The sequence below is a fragment of the Cryptomeria japonica genome, chromosome 8, assembly GCF_030272615.1.
Source record: "Cryptomeria japonica chromosome 8, Sugi_1.0, whole genome shotgun sequence".
NCBI classification, from domain to species: Eukaryota; Viridiplantae; Streptophyta; class Pinopsida; order Cupressales; family Cupressaceae; genus Cryptomeria; species Cryptomeria japonica.
The window spans coordinates 517,143,789-517,169,639 of NC_081412.1; the positions used below are offsets into that span (position 1 = coordinate 517,143,789).

The window sequence follows — 25,851 nt, forward strand, 5'->3', positions numbered from 1 at the left end:
TATCCTATCCTCTCTTGAGATAAGGAAATCCCTAATGCTGTTTTTTGTTTGATCAAAGGGGACGACCTCAAGGTTTTGATTGTCAGGTCTTGACTGCGGGATTACTCAATGGTCGATGTGTTTTGTTGGAAACACAAGGGGACTTACGATTTGCAACAAGCTGGTCTGCTGTGATTCTCGAATTACGTAATAAAGAGCAAAAGGAAAGGGTTAGGAGATCTAAAACTAACATGTGTATGCGGGTAGACGGATTCAACATAACCAATTCCTGCTTGGCCAGAGTAGCTCACAACCTTGCAGGAATAGTACAATCTTCAAAGGGACTTGGAAGATTTTCAGACTAGAGACGCACGGCTAAGCACCCAATTCTGGTGCACCTCAGACGGACATCTGCAATTGAACTAAGCACAATCGAAGGCTCATGTTAACCATACAAAAGGATACACAATCAGTATATCCTCAATGGTATGAGCCTGAATCTATCAAATACCTACACACCCAAAATAGAAAGATCTATCTAAAATGCTTTAAGAAACCATGCAAACAGGATGAAAACAAGACAATAAACACCAAATCAATGTTTATATATTGATTTCAACTGCCTATTACAACAATTTTTGCAGCATCTCTATGCTACTGCTTAAAATCTAACCTATTCTAACTCTAAAATCTAACTCTCTCACCAGAGTCTAACTATTCAACAATCTCTAACTATCTAACCCTTTTCAAAAGAAAGGCCTCTGCCTTTTATAGTTTTACAATTTTGAATCAGAGGCCAGGATGGACTGCATCCAAGGGTCCTGATCTACCTTCCAGGAACTAGCAACCTTAACCCATGCCCATTAAATTCTCACTCATCCGTTCAACCACAATTTCAACTACCTGCCACTATTTGGCTTCAATTTGAGTCTATCCGGTAGTTGGACATAACTGTCCACAACTGACTTGTTTCCCTTTTCTTTCAAAATATCTGAGTGGGACCTACAAGCAGTTTTACAATAAAACAATTTCAGCTTTTTAGAAATTGAATTCCTGGAATTAAATCCAGCTGTGTGCTTTTTCTCGAGAAGGCATAAACTTGCAGCATTCAGAGTGTTCTTTGGTCCTTGGTCTCGGTGGTGGACTTCATCTTTGTTTAGCGGCACAGTTCCCAATGTTTGGTTGCTCTCGGGCTCCTGCAGCGCATTCCCACATCTTTTTTCTTTTACAGTCTTCAGCGCCTAGCCTTGATTGCGATCCTTCTTCGATTTGCACTTCAGGTCTTTCTCCTAGTTCTCTAATGACGTCTTGCGACCTGCGAACGATCAATTTCATTTCAATAAATCAATTTGAAAAATTAATTAATTTAATTCAACAAATATTAAAATTTAACGCGTGGAGGGTCATTTGAAAATTTCCCAAGTTTTAACGGTTTTACTCCTTTCGCGAATTTAGTTGTTCCTGGCAATTTCGGGCAAGAGGGGTGTTCGAAAAGTTTTAAAAACTTTGACATTTTCACTTAAAGGTCCAAATTCGGCCCTTTGGGCACTTTTGCCAACTTTCACTTTTTAACATTTTGGCTAAAAGGTCCAAATTTGGCCATTTGGGGCATTTTTGCCAACTTTTCACTTTTTAGATTTTCACTTAAAGGTCCAAATTTGGCCATTTGGGCACTTTTGCCAACTTAAGTGAATTTCGGACCTTTTGGCACTTTTGCCAACATTTTGCAAATTTCGGACCTTTTGGCACTTTTGCCAACATTTTGCAAATATTGGACCTTTTGGCCATTTTGTCAACTTAACTGAATTTCGGACCTTTTGGCACTTTTGCCAACTTTTTGCAAATTTCGGACCTTTTGGCCATTTTGTCAACTTAAGTGAATTTCGGACCTTTTGGCACTTTTGCCAACATTTTGCAAATTTCGGACCTTTTGGCCATTTTGTCAACTTAAGTGAATTTCGGACCTTTTAGCACTTTTGCCAACTTTTTGCAAATTTCGGACCTTTTGGCCATTTTGTCAACTTAAGTGAATTTCGGACCTTTTGGCACTTTTGCCAACTTTTTGCAAATTTCGGACCTTTTGGCCATTTTGTCAACATAAGTGAATTTCGGACCTTTTGGCACTTTTGCCAACTTTTTGCAAATTTCGGACCTTTTGGCCATTTTGTCAACTTAAGTGAATTTCGGACCTTTTGGCACTTTTGTCAACTTTTTGCAAATTTCGGACCTTTTATCTCCCTTGTATCCCTTGGTGAAAATCGACATTTCAATGTCATTGTAGGCTTTAGCTCTTTCTTCACATTTAGGCGATTTTGCGAGAATTGGGGAGTTTTAAGTTCGCAATATGGCCCTAGAGGCCGAATTTGGTTTTAGCGGCACTTGACCCTTCATATCCCCTTCCTCTTCCGCAAGGACAAAAAGGCACAAACTGGGGTGTCCCTGTCCAAGACGAGGATGGGTGTGCGATTCGCACAACACGATGCTAAATAATGGGCTATGTGGATAGGACGTGTCTTATAATGCCCCACTAAGGAACCCCAGAGGATGACAACAAACAAACTAAAGAAACATAGCAACAATTTTTCTTTAAAACAAGACAAATTACATTAGCAACTCATTAGGAAATTAATTTAAACATTTGCATATGCAAAAGATAAACATTTACCTAAACTAAGTCCTCTTGTGGGTTCCCTAATGTCGCTACCTAAGTAACACTCTAAACAATGATTAAAATTATTAAACCATATTACATTAATGATAACATAATGCCAAATATAAACATTAACAACTAACACTATGTTCATTTTAAAACACCAAACGAAGTGTTCCTATGATAACCTTTAGCGTAGAATATGAGCAACCATTCATCTATGAGAGAGTAGTCAACACCAACATTGCACTACTTAAACATCACTCAAGGTTACATAACTTTCCAATTACATTAACTATTATTACATCAATCTCTTTAAGGAGTATCTAATATACAATGATAATGTTACAATTACAATCATATCCAAGATACATAACATCTGCTAAACATCACCAAATTATCTGCAACAAGAGATGAGAGAAACTGGGAAGAAGATACAAGGTTCACCGAAGCACACAAACTAGTCCACTAGTCCCCGATAGAGTTAGGCAACAACCACCCGACCATGTGGAACCCGAAGGCCCACCCCCCATGTTAGGAGATAGACACAAGGCCCCACATAAAAACACCAAACTAGGTTGACTGTAGCAACATCTATGGAGATACAAAAGATACACATGGATAAATAGGACATACCACAAGGTTCCGCTAGAGGCTTCTACAACACCACATAGGATAGGGTTCTAAGATACAATTAGGGAAGAGTGTCATCGCATAGCCTCACATCGGTTATCTTGGCAATCCGACCCTCTCCTAAATCCAGACCCTGGCCCCCATGGATAACTTATGCAAAACCGAACAATCCTTTCATGAAGACAAGGAAGTTCAATCATGCCTGCTCCAAATGTTTCCTGGAAGGACAAGCCTTCACACTCCCATCCTTAGTTTGTACGAGCACTAGTTTGTACGAGCACTAGGGCCATGGGCAGGGCATCACAATTATCTTGATTAATGTGTGTTTATCCCCCTGAGTTCATTTATTAGGAAGCTCTTAAAGTGAATAACCTACTCCTACATGATGCTAGGAATGTCAAGCCTGTAAAAGACATGAACTGTCAACAAGGGGAGCAATCTTCACATCAAAAAACAAAATAATCATAAACTTCTTCATTCCATAGGAAAATCACAACATTTTAAAACACATCAAACCCTTTATGATTGGAAACCCAAACTGAACTTCAATCTGCACAATGATGATTCCTAAATGAAACTACACCAATCTAGCTAGGGATTATCTCATAATTCCGAAAATAGAAATCTAAAGAGGTTTTTAATCCTCGGAATATTATGGAAGAACTTGCAGGTTCAATTCAATAGCATAATAGTATCAAATCTTCAACATATCCAAAATGAGACTTCTCAACCTATTATAATTTTCGAGGGAAAATAGCCAATTTGAAAGTATAAAATAACTAATTTTCCCATCCAAAGGCCTTTTTGAATTATAAAATGACCTTTTTATGTGCAAGTTTCCATCTTTTGCATTCACTTCTAAGGGAACATAAGCAACATTGATAAAATATAACACTTAAACAAATATATTATCTTTAAACATTAAAGACTTGTAAATTTTAAATAATTCACCCAAATTGCAAAAAGTATTGCGAAGACTTTGGAATCCATTTCTAATCATGCCATGATGAAACTGAAGCAATGGGATGACAATTGGTGTCAACTCAGATGCTCACTAAAAATAGGTTTGCTCTCCAAAAAGTTTGGAAAACAAGTTCAAAAATGCCTTTGGAAGTGTCACTGCTACCAATACTACCAACTAAGCTCATTTCCACAAATATAAACCAAGAAATACTAAACTAGTGCTCTACAAGATCTTTGGAGTCCTCTTATCATAACCAATTAGCCTATAAGAACTCAAGAAATGGGCTAACTGTCAGCAAACCGACTAGGCTTGAGAAGAGGAGATTACATTATGCAACCTTATATAAGAAAGAAACTAATAACATATACAATACTGTACAAAAAATACTGACAAGTTGCCTATTATTAAGCAAACTCAAACAACTTCATTGCCTAAATTTTTGAACTTTATGTTATTTTATACAAGCAATGGAATACTTATTGTTATTTAATTTTCTTTAATGTTAATTATCATTGTGTAGTTGCATTTACTAGATTTGATGGTCATTTTTGCAGGAAGCATATAATCACTTACCAAAGTCATGTACCTCACAAATGGATCCAACAAGGGTAATAGTGGAATGATATTTAGAAGCAATATTTGTTTCTTTTGTTTGATACATTTCTTGATTGCAAACAAGCTATTGTTCTAATTAACTTGGTGTTTGGCATATCATGGATTCGCATGGCAGTGTTTCTTTCCACAATATTTTCTAGGTTATGTAGATACGCCATTTTTTATTCTAAATTCACCATATGATTCATGGCAGGTGACCTTTCTATACCCTTTGAATATATCTCCAATTTCAAGTATTTATATGATGTATTGTTGGATAAATACCCACCTTTCTTCAATGTATTGAATGTTCTTCAGATTCAAAATATTTTGGCACCAAATGTAGCTGATCCTCAAGGATATTGGCAGAACTGCAAGTACAACATTAGTAGTTGTAACGAAACTCAATTGACAACTTTGCAAGGTTTTCTTTTTTAATTATATCTCCTTTCTGATTTTCTTGCATGCACCAAAGGTTAGAAGGAAAGAATTTCTTATAAAGGGTAAATTGTCATGAGGATGAAACCACTCAATCGGAATTCAATCCAAATATCATCTTACAAATATAAAGAAAACATATTTAAAAGAAAAATTGCTGGAAAAATGAATGTATAGAATTTGAGAGAATTGGATGGTGCACACTTCAATAAATGTATTTTTATAATTATTATTGTACGGAGAAGTTACTAATTATTATAACTTTATTGTAAGTTACTTTCTAGACATAACTAATGAGGTGTTATTAATTATTAACATAACAATAAATTTCTGTTTAGAAAGTGTAGTCAAACATAGCTAATGGGCCCAAGGGTATTTCCAAGGGATGCTCATGTGAATAGTTGTCACCCATTCATCTTTCTTTTTTTAATGAATCCATGAAACAATGTTGAGACAAGTAATAGGGAGAATAACTAGGACAGAATGAACTTCCATGTGAATGTTGTTCAAACAAAGCTTTTCACTTTTTTGGCTTCTCTTTTGGTGGGAGGCTAAGGCATTTAGGGCATTTATAATGCTTTTTATATCATCATGTAGAAGGCTAGGAACACAAGGTATTATGGGCATTTGTAAGGCTTTTATATCATTATGTAGAAGGTTGGGAACACAAGGTTCTTGTGATCCCCATTTGTTTACCCCATGATCCCAATGATCATTTCTTTCTTTTTATTGCTAGCAATAAGATGTTGAATATTAGCGTTGGTGGCAATATTGTACACAAAAATAAAACTAGTTAATTAAGTTGTAATTGTGTTGGTTAGTTGGCAATCGAGGGGGGTAGTTGCGGTGCGACGGTTGGCGCTCGCACCCCCTCGGCATCTTTATATACTTCCGAATGTAACTTGTGTAGGACACTTATGAATGGAATAACATCTGATATATTGGATCTGATATCTATGGCATTATTATTCTGCATTACGTATTTTATCTATGTGCTTTAAGTTATTCACCCGAGAGGGTAAACATTTGGCACCGTTGCCTAGACGTACTCGGAAACGGAAAACGCAGATGGCGCACAGACACGATGGGCCTACCCGTCGATGAGATTAACCCAGAGGCCGACGACGCGCAAACGGAACAATCGTCGTGGGACGCAGAGCATGATGGCAAGAGATGAAGGGGAAATTGAACCCTGTAATAATCCCAACACAATGTTGAGATAAATTGTGGCCGAAAGGAAAAATAATAAAAGTTTTTTTTGTGTACATGGCGTGTGCTTGCTATGTACGGAAGTGATTTATGCCCAATTTATTAAATAAAGATAGAAATAAAAAAGCAGAAACAGATGAGTGGGAGGCCGCGCAAAGGGCCTTAATTTTGGAGCAGCAAGTAGAAAGTAGACGGAGGCTGAGGCAACTTGCCAAAGGACGACCTGCCGAAAGGTGGCCCAAGGGGAACCAAGGAGGTGTCACGAAGGGTGCAGAAGCCGACGGAAATTTCTACACGTCGCCAGAACACCGTAGGGTGCGGAGCCACGAAGAGTTTCTGGAGGAAACAAGGTTAAGGAGAGATCTAGTTGAAGAGACCCGAGATCAGTTCAGAAACTTATCCCTTACACCACAAAGTGAGGATCACCAAAGGGAGCCAGGAGTGGGCGCGGGTGACAAGGAAGGGGAGGATAACTGTACGATAGGTGCCACACTCGGCAGGCAAAACACCGTACCTCCAGTCACCCACGCAGGACACACCACCGGCACCGGAGGGAGCCGCGCATGGGCACAGACACAGCCACAGCCACCTCCAGGAAGACGACCCCCATCGATGGGGACTAAACAGAAACTGCAGAAGTTCAATGGCAAGGGGAAGGAAGATCCCGTCTGCCATTGTCGAACGTGCGAAACCATATGGTCAGCAAACGGTGTTACCGATCAAGATGAATGGGTAACACAATTCCCAGCAACCTTGAGAGGAGTGGCCATAGACTGGTACTTAGATATGGACAAGGCCAAAGTCGGCACATGGCCAGACCTGAAGAAGGAGTTTGGGATAGAGTTCTGCCTCCTGAGAGATGACAACGAAATAGTTGCTGAGATCTATGGAACGAAGCAGAACAAGAATGAGATTGTCCGAGCCTATAGTCGGCAGTTGAAGGAACTATTGGGAAAAATGGAGAGTCAACCAGCAGATGGGTTGAAAAAGCGATGGTTTGTGGAGGGACTAAAGCATTCCCTCCGAAAGAAGATGAAAATCGTTCCACCTACATCGTACGAAGACGCATACAATATAGCGATGGATCTCGAGAGCGAGACCAAGACATCGAAGAAAAAGAAGAAGAAGGATAGCTCGTCCGAGGAAGATGACTCGTCACAGGAAAGCAGCAGCGACAGTGAGGCTGGCAAACGGGTGCAAGCGCTCCAAAAAGACATGGAGCGAATGAGGAGGGAATTCAAAACAATGAGAAGCATCGGTCGAACCGAAGGGGACATATGGTGCACTGAGTGTAAAGAGGAGGGGCACACAAAGGGTACTTGCCCGAAGAAGGCATTCTGCGAGATTTGCCAAGAGATGGGACACTCCACCAAGGAGTGCCCATACAACATGAAAACCCGAAATGCGCAAATGAACTTGGTGCTGTTCACGGAGCAGGCCACAACGTCCGCACCAGCGGGTACGGGCCAACAAGCGAACAACAATGCAACCTCGAGAGGCTATCGAGATAACCAGTGGGGAGGACGAAACAACAATAACAACAATAACAACACAAGGAGCCGGATCCAATACGACTCCAAAGGTCGATCAATAGTACAATGCAGAGATTGCAGCCAGTGGGGGCACTTCGCTCGAGACTGCCCGAAGGGAGAGGCCACACAATATTTGTTCAAATGGTGCGAACCGGGAGACCACAAAGACGCCACTTGCCCGACGTCCGACATCAACTTGCTCAATGTCGAGGAAACCAAAGGAGAGGAAGTGCTGGTCGTAAGCTGCACCTAAATGTGCATAGACCTGGAGATGGAGAAGCGAAGGGCACGGGAAGAACGAGAAGAAATTGAGAAAGAGATACGAGAAAGGGCGAAGGTGAAGGGTACGACGAGTACTTCCAACCGACCGGAGGCAGAGGATGCTATACTAAATTAAATTTTAAAATTAAAACTGGAGGTGCCTGTGAAGGTACACGACCTCCTCTAAACGATGCCTCAATTACGAACGGCGTTGCTGAATAATCTCTCCCAACCACGCACCAATACCAACCACCGCACATATGTTCGTGGGGGGTCTATAATAGACCCCATGCTGCTGGCAGTTAACACTGGAAGGAACCCGGCCATTGTGGAGATGGGTATCCTTGGCACCATTCTAACCGATACCATCATCGATGGTGGATCAGGAGTGAATGTTCTTCCAGAAGAAACCTGACGAAAGCTGGGGAAGCCGACACTGTGGCCATCTACATTCAATCTGCTCGGAGCAGATCAGCATGGAATCAAACCCATTGGGACACTGATGGGCCAACAAGTTACCATCGGGACGCAACCCTTCATACTAGACTTCATGGTAATCCCACTAAAGAAAAAAGGGTATGATGCGATCTTAGGGAGAGGGTGGCTGGTGGCAGCCAAGGCCACCCACAACTGGAAGAAGAACACTCTATCTACGGAGAATGGAGGAAGGAAGTTTATCATAGACCTCGGGACACAGTTAGTTAGTGAGGAACTGGCATCATCTTCGGAATTAGAGGGTGAAGGAGAAGGCAACCGAAGGAACAAAGGATGAGGCTGCAGGGAGCCCAATGTTGAAGGGATTCTCAAACTAGGAGAGTGCTCCGAGGATGAGACAGGGTCATTGAACGGGCTCTTCCATTGGCAGATGGAGGATTATGAAATGTTCCAGAGCTATAGGCTCGAAGTAGAGGAACCAGAGCAAGTAACAGAGGAGGTGTACCTGCCAGAATACATAGAATATTGGAAGGGAGACGCCCCAAACCTCGGTGACGTAGATAATCCGAAGATCAATTGTGTCGGCAACGATTGGAACCCTGTGTGGAAGGCCGCAGTTTTCAAAATCTTTATTATTCTTCTTCTTCTTATGTACGGGAAGGAGGTCGTGGTCCCTGTAGAATTTGTGGTTCCAGGTCTTTGGATGGCCATTGAAAATAGACTTGCCACCAACGGGTCCAAATTGAAACCCTACCACGCGAAGCACGCAGGGGACTCGAGAGGCTGGAAGGGCACCCGAGATCCTGGAGGGGGACCCGAGAGGATGGAAGGGGACTCGAGAGGCCGAGCAGGTGACTTGAGAGGCACAGGACCACAGCGGGAGACCCTCGTGCGAGGAAAACTGAGAAAAGGCGATCCTGAAGGCACGAAACCCGTGCCGAATCTGGACAATTAAAAAAAAAAAACTCAGACGCCAAGTGACCCTACGGCTTGCAAAAAAAAAAAGGCAAAGTGCACCGTACGATGGGGACATGCATCCACCATGCGGTGGCACCGCATGGTCACCGTATGGTGGCACCGCGGGTCATCGTGCGATGGCACTGCGGGGTCACCGTGCGATGGCACCGCGGGTCCACCGTGCAGTGGCATTGTGGGTGCACCGTGCGGTGGTACCATGTGCCCACCGTACGGTGGCACCGTATGTCCATCGCGGGGTCACCGTGCGGTGGCTATTTTAACCCGCACAATCAAAGAGGCGAACAGAGGAAAATAAATAAATAAGGGAAACAACGTGGAGGAAGGAGATTGCACACACCCGCACGCCAAGTACACCACAAACAAACACTGTCGTACGGTGGAGGGATATTGACTGCACGGGAAGTTGTCCGTACGGTAAGGAGGTTGTATGGCCGGGGTGCCATCGGGGACATTTACAGAGGAACAACTTAAAAAAAACGACGACCACCAGATTGAAAAATTATTTGATGACATTTGGACACTGAAAATATTAGTGGAGAAGAAGGGTTTTGACATCATAAAATATCATAGAAATGATGTGCGCCATGGACTTTCGTATGGTTTTGAGGGTTGTAAATTGGTGTTGGCGCTGCCCCCGGACCCCGCGAGGGGCGCTGCCCCTCGACCCCATTGGGGCTCTACCCCAGACCTTGCGGGGGTGCTGCCCCTTGACCCTGCTGGGGGCGTTGCCCCTAGACCCCTAGTTTATTTTTGAGCTACAATACACTTGTTGGAGTTGGGTGAAGGGCATTAGAAATGTCATAGTAAGTGTTGTGGTTGTCTGTACTATGAGAAGGAAGCCTGAAGCTAAGCATTGGTGAGGGAAGGCGTTGCGGGTCCACGCAATTGTATGACAACAGAGAGTTATTCAGTTCAGTTAGCATCCTTTGGGGAGTGTGATGGAGGATTTGAGGTGTCTCCTAGCCCTTGTGCTAGTAGGTTGTGGCCACCTCCAGGCAAGAATGGTATGCTTTGAGGAACTTGGAGTATGTCTCGGTTGGACGTGAGGTTGCCTTGGTGGATGCAGAGAGGGCTCGGGAGGAGCTGACCACCAGGTTGGAGGCAGTATTAGCGTGAGACGTAGCTCAACGTACCCAGGAGTTGGATGCCGAGAGGGCAGGGCAGGTGGCTATTGAGGACAAATTGGCTAGGGAAGACAATATCATTTGAGTAGCAGTTGGTGGAGGTTGAGACTGAAAAGCATGTTTGCAGACAAGTTTGGTTTAGGCACAGGAGGATTGTGATGTCAAAGGAAGCACTAATGGTGAATTCTGCGCTTGAGCATCGGATGGTAGGAGCCAAGGGTTTTCAGGCGAGGACGCAGTAGGTGTATGGGTTCTAGGCTCGACTGGCATCAGTAGTTCTGTTTAATGTCATTTCTATTTTGTATTAAGTCATCCGGAGATGACTTCTTTTCTTTTGGGGGGGATGATGTTGGCAGCAATATTGTACACGGAAATAAAACTAGTTAATTAAGTTGTAATTGTGTTGGTTAGTTGGCAACTGAGGGGGGGTAGTTGCGGTGCGACGGTTGGCTCTCGCACCCCCTCGGCATCTTTATATACTTCCGAATGTAACTTGTGTAGGACACTTATGAATGGACTAACATCTGATATATTGCATCTAATATCTATGGCATTATTATTCTACGTTACGTGTTTTATCTGTGTACTTTAAGTTATTCACCCGGGAGGGTAAACAATCAGTAACCAATTGAATTATGCATTGGTAAATTGTGTTGTTGGGAGGTTGAGGAGGCAGACCCATTTGTCCATTTATCTCTTTCCTCACTACTTCAATAGAAGGAGAAACATGTTTATAGTAGTATCTCCTTATGTGTAATGACACATCTATTTGGAGCTGGCAGGTCTCTATTTGCAACTAATAGGATAACCCTTGGGAATATGTATAGTGGCTTGAAGACCCACAATTCAACAAGTGGGGAAGCTTTTAGTTGGAGCGTTCATAGGTTTAATCAAGGGAGCTAGGGAGCTACTAGATTCATGACTAAGAATGAGAGTAGTGGTAGAAGAAGAATAGATACTCATCTTGGGGTTTACACTAAACAATTATACAAGGTTCCAAACTTGCATATGAGATTTATGGGTTTAGTGGGAAGGTGTGCAAGGGAGAAGATTGTCCAAAATAGGATTCCATAGTAGATTAGTTTTTGCCTCTGAAAATTCTGATGTGAACCTAATGGATGCATTAATTTTTAGGTCTGAAATGCACAAAGTTGTGGGCTCAAGAAAACTTAACTAGGATCTCCCAAGCCCATGTCGATCATAACCTTAAAAAGGCAAGCATTTCTTTGCTCTATTTTCCTCAATAATAAAATTTTCCAATTGGGCCTTCTTTTCTTGTTCTATGGCTGTGATTCTGTAGGATTTAATAAGAATTCAAACACAATTCTAGATGTAGGTGGCTATAGAAAGTACAAAAACTAGATCCAAACATGCAAATAGTGTAGAATACAAATATCGACTAAAATATAATATGAAGAATGTGGAGAGATTAAAATTAAATTGATTATTTGATTCAATGAAATGAAGGAAATTACATTGGATATATAGACTTTGGGAGAACAAGTTGAAAACGTAAATTTCCCAAAGGAGTTGAGTTAGCCACAAGTGAACAAGTGGTGGACTCAGTATGAATATCTATTAAGTCAAGTAAACTCAACTTAAAGATCAAATGAGCTCAACTTGATGTGATGTACTCATTATTGCTAAATCTACCTAAGTAAATAAAATTAATTAATTAAGTAAAATTTGCATAATAAGGTGCAATTAAATAAGTACACCAACTCAATGGTGAGAGGTGCCAAGATTGAATTGGGTGTCCCAGTCTCAACTAAAGATGGTGGCAAGTCAAAGTGTGACGGAAACTAAAGTAGCACAACAGCCAAAGAAGATGTGACAACAATTGCCATGGAACTTTTGTCAAAGAGGAAACTCAAGTGCTAAAAAGTGTCCTCCAAATCTACTTAGGAAACTCAGAATAAATACTTAATATCTGCAACTAGTCGTCCCAATGAACTACCTCCAGAAGACATATATTGTCCTATTGAACTAAATCATTAGAAGTCCCATTAGAGGCAACAATAAACTCAATTAAGAGGAGATGATGATGAAGTTTTAATGAATGTCATTGAACTATACTACTCATTCACTGATGTCATGTCCACATTATATGTTGGAGTATGAACACTAAATGGATTTATTGATGCTAAAGTAGAAGATTTTGGCAAACTAATGTGATCATCCTAAAGAAGATGCTTGAGTTTATCAATTTGTTTTAGAAAACAATCATTTTCATCATGATTTTTTCTTTGTAATATCTTTTTTTCATTTTAAGGAACCCTACAATTTTTTAGGAATCCTGTATTTTCTTGAGTCAAGAACTTGTCACTTTTCTAATCACCAAGATTCCAAGACGGGGAGGTGAGAGCATGACTTAAATTTTAATGAAAAGCTTGAATGTAAGGTATGAACGATTCATAAAGGATAAACATTAGCATGTGGTTTATATCTTTGTCAACTCTGAAAGAAATTATCCTTGTTTAAGAATTATCTCGTTTTTAAGATAATCAGCTTATTGGATTTATTAGTATGAGTTAAGTTAAAAGTGTAATTAAGTAATCACGTTGGGAAACTCTTTAGGTGTTAGTTGATGTCTTCCGCTATGTAATCTGAATCTTTGATATCTCGATGTATTTTAATGTTGTGTATCTTTAAAAAAATAAAAATAAAAAATTATTGCACTCTATTCTTGTGTTATGGCTTAATCCCTTCGGGGTTTCCTGGCGGGGCATTACAATAGATGAAAGACTCTCCGAGTCTTGAAAAAATTGTTAGTTTTTCTGCTTGGCGAGTATTTATGCCATTAACTTGCACAAACGCTCGCAGAGTTTTTGGCGAATTTTCCACAAAAACTCGGTGAGTCTTTGGCAAAAATTCGGTGCATAAAAAAAAAAGGCTCAAACTTGTCAAAGAATTATCTAAATTTTTTTTCTCAAGTCAGTCTCATTCTCTTCATCAGAATATATGCATGAAATATAACATTTCAGTATGTATATATTGGTAGGATGTTTGAGAGTGGTTTCAGATCTCTAGGAGTTATAATGCAAATTCTAGGTTTTAGAAACTTTTAAATTTTCAGACAGTCAAATTTCAGTAATTAGTAGGCTCCTATTAGCATTCTCTCGCTCTCTCTATCTCACTCACTTTATCTGCCCCTAATTCTAGACCTATCTATCTCCCTATCACTCTTCCTTATCACCTCTCTCTACCACTCTTTATCTCACTCTCTCCTCTCTCCCCCAAGATCTAGACCTATCTCTCTACCTCTCTCTCTCTCACACCCTCAGACCCCTGTGAGGGGTGCTACCCTCAAGTTGATTTTGGCGAGGTGGAGGAGCCACATCAGACTCCTAGGACTAGACCCTCTAGTTCTACTTCTCCCCTAGTTTTCACTGGAGTTGGGAAGAGGAAGATATAAAATGTTTTGATGTAGTATTTACTTTTAGTTATACAAAAACAATTTGCTATTTCATTTTGTTTTAGAATATCAGCCATCATCATTCCACATGAGGATGCCCTTTTGTACCCAATTTGCATTTAAATCAATCAAATATATCTAGACTCAACTTGTTTCTTTCTAGTGCTCATTTATTTACTCATTGGCTGCATCCCCTCATTAAATTTTGCAAAAAAAAAAAAGCATTTCTAATTGAATTTAAGCAAATTTTTAAGTTGTCGAGTTTTTGCTGAGTTTTTTTTTCAGGCCTTTGCGATTATTTGCTTCTGGCAAGTAGTTCAACTATGGGTGAGAGTATACATGAACAAGTGATAATGGATTTAAACTCCACAAATCCTCTTGATTATAATGGTTAGTTGAATACTCATCAAAATATTATTATAATAGCAGGTTGGATACTTCTCAACTACTATGAGATATTTCTTATTAAGGAATCACTATATTTTATTGAAGCAAACAACAAATCTTTTAACACACAATTCTGCCTCTGATCAAAGTAACATAGGAACCTATATAACTGTTGTCATAAATGTTTGGGAGGCTATTACACTGTTCAGAATCACGACACCGCCAAATACAATATAGATGCCAGCATACAACTGTTCAAGCCTTTTTAGTCCCCCAATAAATGAATGCATCGAAAGCTTGTTATGCAAGTACACTAAATTGATGCCAAAGGGTATAATACAAAATTGTCATGAATGCATGTATAGGACCATCACAATACTCATAACAAAACAGCAGTGCCACATCAAATGCAAGTAGATTTTATTTAAATATACATGCGCTGATACAAAAATCACTGAATGTGAGAATACTAAAAATGATAAGGATGCATCTTATATTTATATGGTTGTCGACTCAAATTGTTGTAAACACGGCAACAAGATTGTGATTAGAAACTCATGACCACCGCACTATTGCTGCACATTAAGGAATGATAGTGGCAATACTGTAACAACAACAAACACATTCAAAGAACAACATTGAAACACCACACTAAAGCCCTAGCACATTGAGCTTACTACAAGAACTCCAAACTGAAAATTGAACCCAAACTGCAATCTTCTTAGCACAAGTGTGATTCCTAGGTTAAACTACCTCAAAGGACAGGAGGGTTTTCATACTCTAAATCTTTGCACTCCAAGAGTTTTTGTCCTCAAGTGCGCTGGTGAGTTGCAAATGCTCAAACTATGAAAGAAGGGAATTCATTTCACAATGTGGATGATCTCCCTTTAAGCAATTTTCGTCTCTCTTTTATAGACTCCATTTGGCACCTTTATTTTGAATTCCTTTTCCCCTCCAAAAGTGATCACTTAATACTTTTAATAAAATATTAGAGAAGGCCTTATAAGGCCCCATTTAAGCAGCCCACTTTGTCTAACAATAATATTACTAGGACTAACTTAAAACATTATTATCAAAATATTTCCCCTAACTTTATCTCCTTAGCCCATGGAAAATAAGAAATGGGTCCTCAATTAATCTAGTTAGAGAAGGGGACATGACATTCTTCCCATAGGAAGCACATTTGACCTTACATGATTTAGAAAGATTATGTACAATACTAGAATTGAAAGGAGAGAGATTAAGAGATATGATTAACTCCTCCATGATTACTTTATCAAATGATCCCTCAACTCAAAACATGGCACTTTATCTTAGTGTGTCTTACAAGAATGAGCAAAGGAGAATTTGTTATGCAAATTGAAATTACCATTAGTATGATCAAATTTAAATCAAATGAATTGCAACAGATTGTAAGGTTTGGAAAAATCTTTCCAATGCCTATAAAATAGAGTGGAATGTAATCCTTTATAGTTCATGATGTCAAGCAGACTTGTTCGGGTTTATGGGTGGCTTATTGTAATGTCCTCTTTTGGAATTTATGTAATTTAGTCTTGAGATAATAATTCTAACTTAAAGTGAGAGTTATAACATATTAATAAATATAATTTTATCAAAACTGAATACTATTCATTATAATATTTAACTTAAGATTCTAAGACTGGTTTGGAAGATAGAGCCTATCTTGACAACTTCCTCTAATTTGTATACTTGACATATATGCCTCAATGTTATAAATTGTCGCTGTCTTTAGTCTGGTGTATAGATTTTATATATATATATATAAAATCTGATTTATTCCACTGTCTTCATATAATTCTCTTCTTATATCATATTCAGTTCTATTATATAAATTATTATAAGCCATCCATTACATTCATAATAATATGTATATTTATAATTCATGTTTTTATAAATAAATAAATATAATCTTATTGATATTATGTTAAGTAAATATATTTATATATGTATATCAAGCCAATATAAATCTTGTTGATATCAATATCATATATAAATCTATTATCTTTTCTTGATTTGAATATAAATAAATAAATGAATTAAATTATATTATCAAATCTTTATGTATTTTCCTATGTAACCCGGGGACGCGTCCCCGGCTTGAAAACCCCCGTCCCAGTCCCGTGGACGTTTCGAGGACTTGGGGATGGCCAGGGGACGTTTCCCCCCGTCCCCAAATTGCCAGAATTTGGAGGGGATGTCTCCGAAATGGGGGGATGTTTGCCCTAGCTGTGGGGGACGTCCGTACATCCCGAGGACGGCTAGGACGTCCCCAATCCGTCTCGGGGACGGGTAGACGTCCCCCATAGCTAGGCCTAGTATAAAATATTAAATAAATAAAAAAAGTCATATTTTCAATTTTCTTTTTGAATTTTCTAACATGGGCCACCTAAATTGTTCCAATTATAAAAAATTTAAAGGCAACGATTTCAAATTAATAAATTATTAATTTATTAATATTATAATATAAGTTTATGTTTATATAATGAATTAATCATATGAATATCAAATTATTAATATAATAATATTAAATATAAGCTAATGTTAAAACAAATTATTAATTGGAATAGGTGGACGTAGACCATGACAGTGGCAGAGACTCAGAGGACTCTGATTTTGATGCAATGTTAGGAGATGCAGTTTAGGGGCAGTATTATACTTTGTTTTTTTGTATTTAGTTTTACTTAGTACTATTTTGATTTTCATATCGTAATTGACAATAAAAGTATATGGCAGCAGTGTAGTCTTTGGGCATTTTGACATTTTGTATGTTATTTCTTTAATATCTATTATGATATGCATATTGACAATGTGAATGAATTGAAATTCTGAATTATGAATGCATAATTGTATATTGAGTATTGACAATGTTGTATGTTCAGAATTTACATTCTAAAATGTAACAATGTTTTCAATTTCATAGTATCATACAAATGCTATATCCATGTTTTCATATGAACATTCAGAATTTTCCTATATATTTTATATAGCCGGCCCCTTTGTCGTCCCCCCGCCGTCCCCAAATTTGGCGAAAAAATTTGCTGGCCCGGAAACTCGTGCCACCGTCCCCTATCGTCCCCGTCCTGGAAACTCAAGGTAATGTAGGTATTTTCTAATTACCTATTATATAAATTATTAATACCCATTGCGTAAAAGCATTAGTTATATTTAGAGGCCGTGAGGCCAGACAGATCTAACATGCATTAGATCTGGTCTGCCACTGCACAGGAAATTAAGAATGACTGTCATACGTATTGCATTCTATATTAATATTAGTATTAAATTCTGCATAAAAGCATTATCAGATTTCATATATTAAGCATACGTATTAAGCCATCCTCATGCACTAGAACAAGGATGTTTGCTGCCTATGACTAAATAATAGTTTCACTTTCGATTCTCCTCTCCTAAGTGCCGATCCCCCCTTTTTATTTTTAATATCTTTCTTCCCATTTATATCTTGCAAAGCTAAAGGATTGCACCTTTTCATATGCTATGGGACACCTCTTCTATTAACAAACCTCCTCCATAACAAATCATGCCTTTTTGGTCTATCGATTTAGTAACTTGTGAAACCACAGCTACTTATCATTAATAACTATTGTTTGATAGTTCCCTTTGTGCCACTGCTAATTATCGATGCCACAATGATAAGAATCATCATTACTGACTTGGCAATTTATTATTGATAACTGATTATTTTGCAAGTCGCTGTTCATTATTACTGATGACTAAATCTTGGCCTCACCTTATATCGATTAATAGTAATAGTCTCTATATCTTAATTGATATTTATCAATACTCCCTTAGGAGAATTGCCTCTTTTATATTCTGAATTTATCAAGGTTCTAAGGCAGCGATACTATTTAATAATGCTGTGATCTTGCTTAATACTTGTTTATAATTTATGTAATATAATATTAATTTAAATATTTCAAGAATATTATTAAATAAATATTTAATAATTTCAAATAGTCATTCGTTGATAAATATTATATTAATTAATAATAATTGTTCCATTTAGGTTATATTTAACAATCAAGGGGGGGACATGACACTTATAGTTTATGGGACTACCTTGCACTCCTATTTATGTTGGAGGCACCTTATTATGCTACAAATATGAGGCTTACATGCCTTATCCCCAATAAGATTCAAACTTGTGACCTCTCTTTCAAGAGCATAATTTCTTCACCATTAGGCCAACCTAATAGTACAAGAAAAAGATTTGCCACTATTTGTGCAAAGTTCTAAAAAGGGATTGAACAAGACAAGTAAATTTAGAAGCTTTTTCTAGATTTGGCAAAATATTCCAAGTTAAGTAGTTCTGCCAAAAACACTCAATGCTGGCAAATTGCTAGATAAATGTAGATTCCAAATTTAGGAGAACTACTAATTCAAAGGAACTACCAAAAGAACCACCAAATTCAGAAATAGAAGCTAATTAGAGATCACCAACCAAAATTGATGGAGCTGCCAGATTTGAAGGAATAGCTAGGAATGTGTAACATGGAGATGGTTCAACAATATGATGGTATGATGGCATGACCATACAGATTTTTATTTGTGAATAATGCCAGCTTCCAGAAAACAATTCTTTGATTATATAGGTCCAAAGGTGACTTTATAGTTGATTGATAGGTTTTAATGGATGCAATGGTAGGGTTTGTGTTTTGCAAAGGTGCCTCAAAAACTGTTCACAAAAAATAACAAAAGACCTCTAGGTGTACAATTTGGATGAAATAAAAGTCAAACCTTATTTTATTACCTAATTTGAATGCAATGGTGAGCTTTTATTTGACCCACAAGTCATCAAAATCTAATCTTTCCTCTAAAGCTTCAATTTGAAACTTCATTCCTTAAAGGACAAGAACTAGCTATAAATACCAACCTCACTTTTATAACATATGATTAATGAAAATTCAAACAAAAACCTAGAAATAGGTGACTACAAAAGATTACAAAGGATAGATGCAAACATGAAAATGGTGTAGAATTTAAATCTTGATTAAAAGCCAATATTGGGAATATGGAGAGATTAAAATGAAATGATTATTTTATTCATTGAAATGAAGGAAATTGCATACAATATATAGACATTGGACAAGTTTCTAAAAGGAGTTGAGCTGGCCACAACTAAACAAGTGGTGTACTCAACATGAAAACTATTGAGTCAAGTGAACTCAACTTGAAGATCAAGTCAGCACGACTTGATGCGAAGTGCTCATTATTTTTAAAAATACCAAATGAAACTTATTACATAAATAAACTCAATATAATAAGGTGCAATTAAATACTTATACCAATTGATATGAATATGTTTTTGACAAAGTTATGCCTTCTTGCTCTTAGTTCTTTTTTAATAAATTTTCATTGTTTTCAAGAGTTGGAAAATTATATCTGTAGTAAGAGAAGGTTAGGATTTGATTTAAAGCATTGACCTATTTATGGGTCATTCATCTAAAGACCATGAGAGAGTTCTTCGAGTGCATCAAGTAGTACACTTTTTCCTTAAAATATTGATGTGATTCAAATTTGTAATGGCATCAATCTTCAAGTGTAATGTCCACACTTTGAAATACAATTTAATGATAAATGATAATAATTAAATTTAAATTAAAATATAAAAGAATACTTTTAAAGATAATTAAATTTAAATTAAGGTACAGCCCAAAGAAACGGGACTTAGACTCGGCGTCAGACTCGACTCCAGACTCGGCTGGACTCGGGAAAGTGAAAAACTCAAGAAATTTAGAGATTTTCAAAGATTTAAAACTTGTTTTAGACACCCTTTATTGAATACACCTTAAAGACACAAAAACATCATCAAACTCGGCTCATTTGATTACATACACAAGTATACATCAATCACATAAGCATAAACACAAATTGTAGCTGAAGAAAATAACAAACATAGATATATAAATATTGTCAAATGTATACAATATTACAAAACTCATGGAATAAAACATCCATGTCATCATATGATCATCATCAAATGTTTCATACAAATACCAAAGGTAAATAGTAAATACTAAATACAACTACAAGTGTACAAGCCTATGGCTCAGAGGGCCATGTACCCTCTCGCCCTGGCCCCCTGCGAAGGTGTTTAAAGTAGGTCTTGGATGATTCAGCAGTCATAGTCACTCCCCGTGACACCATGCCATGCTCACCAACATCAGGAACGGCTGTGTCATGCTCACCAACATCACGAATAGCTATGTCACTCTAAGTCTTAGTATTTCCTGTCTCTGCTTGTGCTCTCTGCTCCTCCTCTGCCATGGCTACAGCCTCAGCCTCTATATCTACCTGGTCAATCCAATCAATGTCATCATCACCAAAGACAGCTGTAGGAGTCCCAGGAGGTGTCTGATTCTCATTGGCCCACTCTGCTTCAAGATCAACCTCATCTAGAATTATAGGAGAGATGTCAACTAATGCATTCTTTCTCATTCTCAGGTGGAGGTTGTAGTGAACAAAGACGAGATCATTCATCTTCTCCACAGATAATCTATTGCGCCTCTTGGAGTGTATGTGCTCAAACATACTCCAATTGCGCTCACAACCTGATGCGCTGCATGGTTGGCTCAAGATGCGAATGGCCAACTTCTGAATATTTGGTGTCTCTAGGCCAAAAAAGCTCCACCAATGATCTGAGTTTGAAATGAGAAAAATAAATAAAATCAATCTCACTCATGAACTCATTTAACAAGTTACAATATAGTATTGAATAAAACTAAAATTAAGCCTTACAATTTCTTTTTACCTGGCATCATAGTTGTCCTGCCGTCTTTGGCGACAAGACGAGAGAAGGTCTCCCCTTGTGCACCTGAGAACAACTGTAGCTCTCAAAAAAGGTATATCTGAGAAGTACTAAAAGGTCCCATCTTCTCCATGATTGCGTATAGCCCATTAAGGACCTCCACATCAGCCTTGAAAGAAGGGATAAAACGGAATGCCGGATTCAGATAATAGGCTACCGCATGGATGGGCCTATGAAGTTGATGATGCCATCTCCTATCAATGATCTTCCAAATGGGACCATACTTGCTCTCATCTCCTCCATAGACGAATCTGATGGCCTCCTTTGCCCTATCCATGCCCTCATATATATAGCCCATTGCAGGCTTATCTCCATCTGCAACTTGCAACAAAACCACCAAGGGCTTAACAAACTGCAAAATTGAAAATATTGTGTAATTTAGAAAAATTAGCAAATAAGAGAATACATATAATAAGTTATAAAACATGAAGTTAAAATTTAAATTGTAAAATTTATAAAAAAATTACCTTCACTATCTCATCACAAGGGACCCAAAAGCCTTGCTCATCAAAAATGCAGTCTGCCATATCTTTCCCTATAGGGGTGGTAGTATAGGATGAGGAAAACCACTCCTCACCAACAATCATATGTCTCAAGGCAGACTTAGACCTAAGCATGGACTGCAATGTGAGGAAGTTTGTAGCAAATCTTGTGATTCCTGGACGAGCTAACTCCTGCTCTGTGTATTGTCTCATAAGAGCCAACACCCATGAATGATTATATACAAATTTGCAAACATTTCTTGCCCTTTCTACACATCTCTTGACCCATGGGATTTTTCCAATATCCTCCAACATGGAGTCCAAACTATAGATGGGTGCCTCTCCATCAATAGTCTACCTACAACAACATAATTTGTTGCATTGTAAATTGTAATTAATGGAGGTACAAACTACACGATAGTAATTAATTTGCAAACAAAATTAGTTTGTAATCAAAAGTTTACCCGCAGCAACATAATTTGCTGCATTGTCGGTCACCACCTGTACCACATTCTCACCCACATCTTCAATCACCTCCTCTATCTGCTCACATAGGTAGGTGGCATTCTTGCAATGGGCGGAGGCATCAATGGACTTGATGAAAACGGTGCCCCCTGAAATAAAAAAATTAAGCTAGGTTAATGATCATTCAATAAACCATTAGATAAAAATAAAAAATTAAAGACTATATGAAACTAAAATTAATCAATCACCTGTGGAAGAAACAAGAAAATTAAGGAGAGTTCTATTTCTCCTATCCGTCCAACCATCAGTCATGATGGTGCAACCTTTAGTGCTCCATATGTGGCGTTGTTCATCTAAATCCTTCTTCACATCATCCACCATTTGAGACAAAATGGGTCCCCTCAAATCACTCTCACTAAGGGCTTTGAACCCTGCCCTGCATATGGTAATGGCATCAACCATTTGTTGCCAATAAGGAGACTTCTCGCAAAGAAACTCAATGAGATAAGTATAAAAATTCAATGAGATAAGTTAAGTATAAAAATTAAAACAATCAAAGTTATCAAACATAAAAGTTAGTAAAACATTCACTTGGCTACAAAGAATGGAATACAGCTGTAGCTCCAAAACCTGCCAACTGCCATTTTAGCAGCATCATGGACCTCCTTGTTCCAACCCATGCCCTCAAGCGACGGTTGGGACCCAGGAGTAGTGCGAGGCACAAAGAAGGAATCCAACCTAGATTTACGAATCCTAGGTCCAATGGCAACACTCCCACTACAACTACTAGTGCTAGGAGCATGAGAAGTGGCGGTGGCACTGCCACTTATAGAAGCAGAAGCAGAAACGGAAGCACTAGCAGTAGCAAACTGAGTGGGACGAAATGGAGGTAAGGAAGAAGGGCCTCCAACACAACCTAACTGTGTCCCTCTTCCTAAAACTGTCTTCTCCCAATGGCCGCTCGATCCTTATTTTGTTTCTTTTTTCTTTCAATCTCCTCGACCATTACATAACATTCACGTACGGCCTCAGGGACTGCTTTTAGGCATGGTTCGGCATCATGTCCACGCACACCAGCAATATGGTATTTCAGCTTATATATACCTCCATGGAATATTGTTTTGCAAAACATACATTTTGTTTGCCCCTTTCCTTGCCCTGGAAAATCCTCATGATATTTCCAAGCAAGGTCCTTTGTAGTGGGGGGTCTAGAAGCTGAAGTAGATATTTTAGGATAGTTTTGTGAAACTTGAAGTTGAGGCAAATAATAAAGTGAAGTTTGCTGCAATAAAACATTACAAATACAAAATAAAATTAATACATATTACATACATTCAAAAAAACTAAAGTAGGGTTTGTCAAACCCTACTTTAAAAAAAAAGAAATTTACAAACCCGACATAGTACAACACTACAACTACATACTACATGCTACATACAAACATAGAAAAGATTTTGAAAGAAAATGTAAAACTTTCAAAATAAATGAATAGAAAATGGAATTTTTGCATACAAGAAACAAACTAATCTTCAAAAAAACAATCTTACCTCTTGCAACAAGCTTGAAATGAGCTGCAAAGTCTTCCTATCCAACTCTTGATGCACCAAATCGAAACACAATGCAACTCCAATGTGACAAATTGAAGAAAACTTGATCTTCCTCCTTGCTGATTTTTCTTCTATGCACCATTGTTTTTCTTCCCAACTCACTTTACTCCTTTTTTTGCAAGTGAATGAAATGAAAGTCACTTTTAGGGATAGAAGATAATTAACAAAAAAAAACGGACTTAAAAAACATTGCAAAATAATTTTTTTTTGTGTTTTTGTTTTGGCTTGACGCCGACTGAGTTTGGGGCTCGTTGAGTTTGGCGAGTTTGGCGATTTTACTCGCCAGACTCGGATGAGTCCGAGTCCGAGTCCCTGGGACTCACCGAGCTTGACTCGTACTCGAACTCGCCGAGTCTGGGCGAGTCCTATTTCTTTGGACTACAACCTGAGTTGGCCTAGTGGTGGAGAACTTGTGCTCTTGAAAGAGAGGTCACAAGTTCAAATCCCACAAAGGGGGTAAGGTATGTACGCCTCATCGGCTTCGGCCCATTACCGATCAAAAACATAAATAAATTAAATTTTAATTAAGTTAATGAATGGTCAAACCGTCAAAGACATGAAATGAAAAGTTGTGACTCCCTTAAACATGAGATATAAAAGGGAGAAGAGAACCTCATTTGAGGGGATAATTTGTGAATGATAAGTGCAGATCTGATATAAATAAGAAGTGCAGATTTGAATGTGAAAGGTTGTGTTCCTTTCAAAAGGTAGAAATAATGAAGAGTTGCACTCTTATAAAGGGTGCTAATGGTGGAAAGGGTGTGTCTATTGCCAAAGGGGCATACATGATAAAGAGGTGTGGCCTCTTCCTCACATTGGAGGATACAAAAAGGAGAAAGTTTCATTTGAGGAGGACATCCAAGGGAGATCAATTTGAAGAGTACTTTATTATTCTCAAAGGGCAGCAATGAAGAGTGATGATTCATTTCTTATGAAGAGGTGTGACTTCCCACAAATGAAGATATAAAGAAGAGATTAAGTCAATTGAGAAGGGGAAATTTGAAAGATGCCAAATGCTGATTGGAACAATCTGATATGTTTTTCTGAGTCTGATTTCTTTGACCAGCGCTTGGAATTTTGGTTTTTTAATGCAGTTTGAGGTTTTGAGGATAACTTATGTGTTATTGACTTTTAGAATGTTGCACAATAGAACAATTACAAATAGAAGACTAAACTAATTCTGAAATTAAAAATCAGAACTCTGATTTTTATTACAGCAATGTAAATTTGACAAGAATGAAAATTTATTTTGTTCAAGGTGCAAATTTGCATACCAAGAATCTTGAGCTTGCTTGGTTGAGCCTCCTTATTTGACTAAACTCAATATATGCTAATGTAATAGCTTGCTAAGTGTGGAATCAGCTCCATATGACTTTATTGACTCTAAAACGAATTACCAAAAAACAATTTGAAGAGTACTAAGCAGACCCAGATGGAATTCTGAATTCTTGCCAAGTGAACCCTTCCAGGAATGAAGAATTTCCCTGATTTATTGAATATTCTGATCACAATTGACCTTATTTCTCCTAAATAACTGCTGCAATATTATTCCTTATCACCAACAATGAGAATTAATGTAATTTGCAGACTTGAAACCCTTGTATTTATTTTTACCAAACTCCAGGCTAAATGGGAATGGTACGGTTTAGCTGAAGAAGGTACGATTGGCATAAATGATGAAATTTTTTCTGTAGTTGACCACCAAACCTTCTCTAATTCATTGTAAATGCAACCTGCTGCTGATTAAACCCTGAAATCTACTGAAATTGGTCCTCAATGACCTGTAAAATAGTCTCCTGAATGTCCAATTTGCAGATTTGGTGAGAGGGATTTTGTCCTGACACCACAATACTA

General features: G+C 38.3%; 1 protein-coding gene across 3 annotated transcripts in view; it reads left to right on the top strand.

Annotated features, from left to right (window-relative positions):
- The window catches only part of LOC131056059 (pectin acetylesterase 8), a 252,809-nt gene that overhangs the window by 190,164 nt on the left and 36,794 nt on the right, over positions 1 to 25,851 (top strand). For all 3 annotated transcript variants that reach the window (XM_059209803.1, XM_057990392.2, XM_057990383.2), the window contains 3 exons: positions 4,781 to 4,834; positions 4,957 to 5,034; positions 5,139 to 5,244. In XM_059209803.1, coding sequence (XP_059065786.1) covers positions 4,781 to 4,834; positions 4,957 to 5,034; positions 5,139 to 5,244 — 238 coding nt within the window. The remainder of the gene's footprint in view (positions 1 to 4,780; positions 4,835 to 4,956; positions 5,035 to 5,138; positions 5,245 to 25,851) is intronic.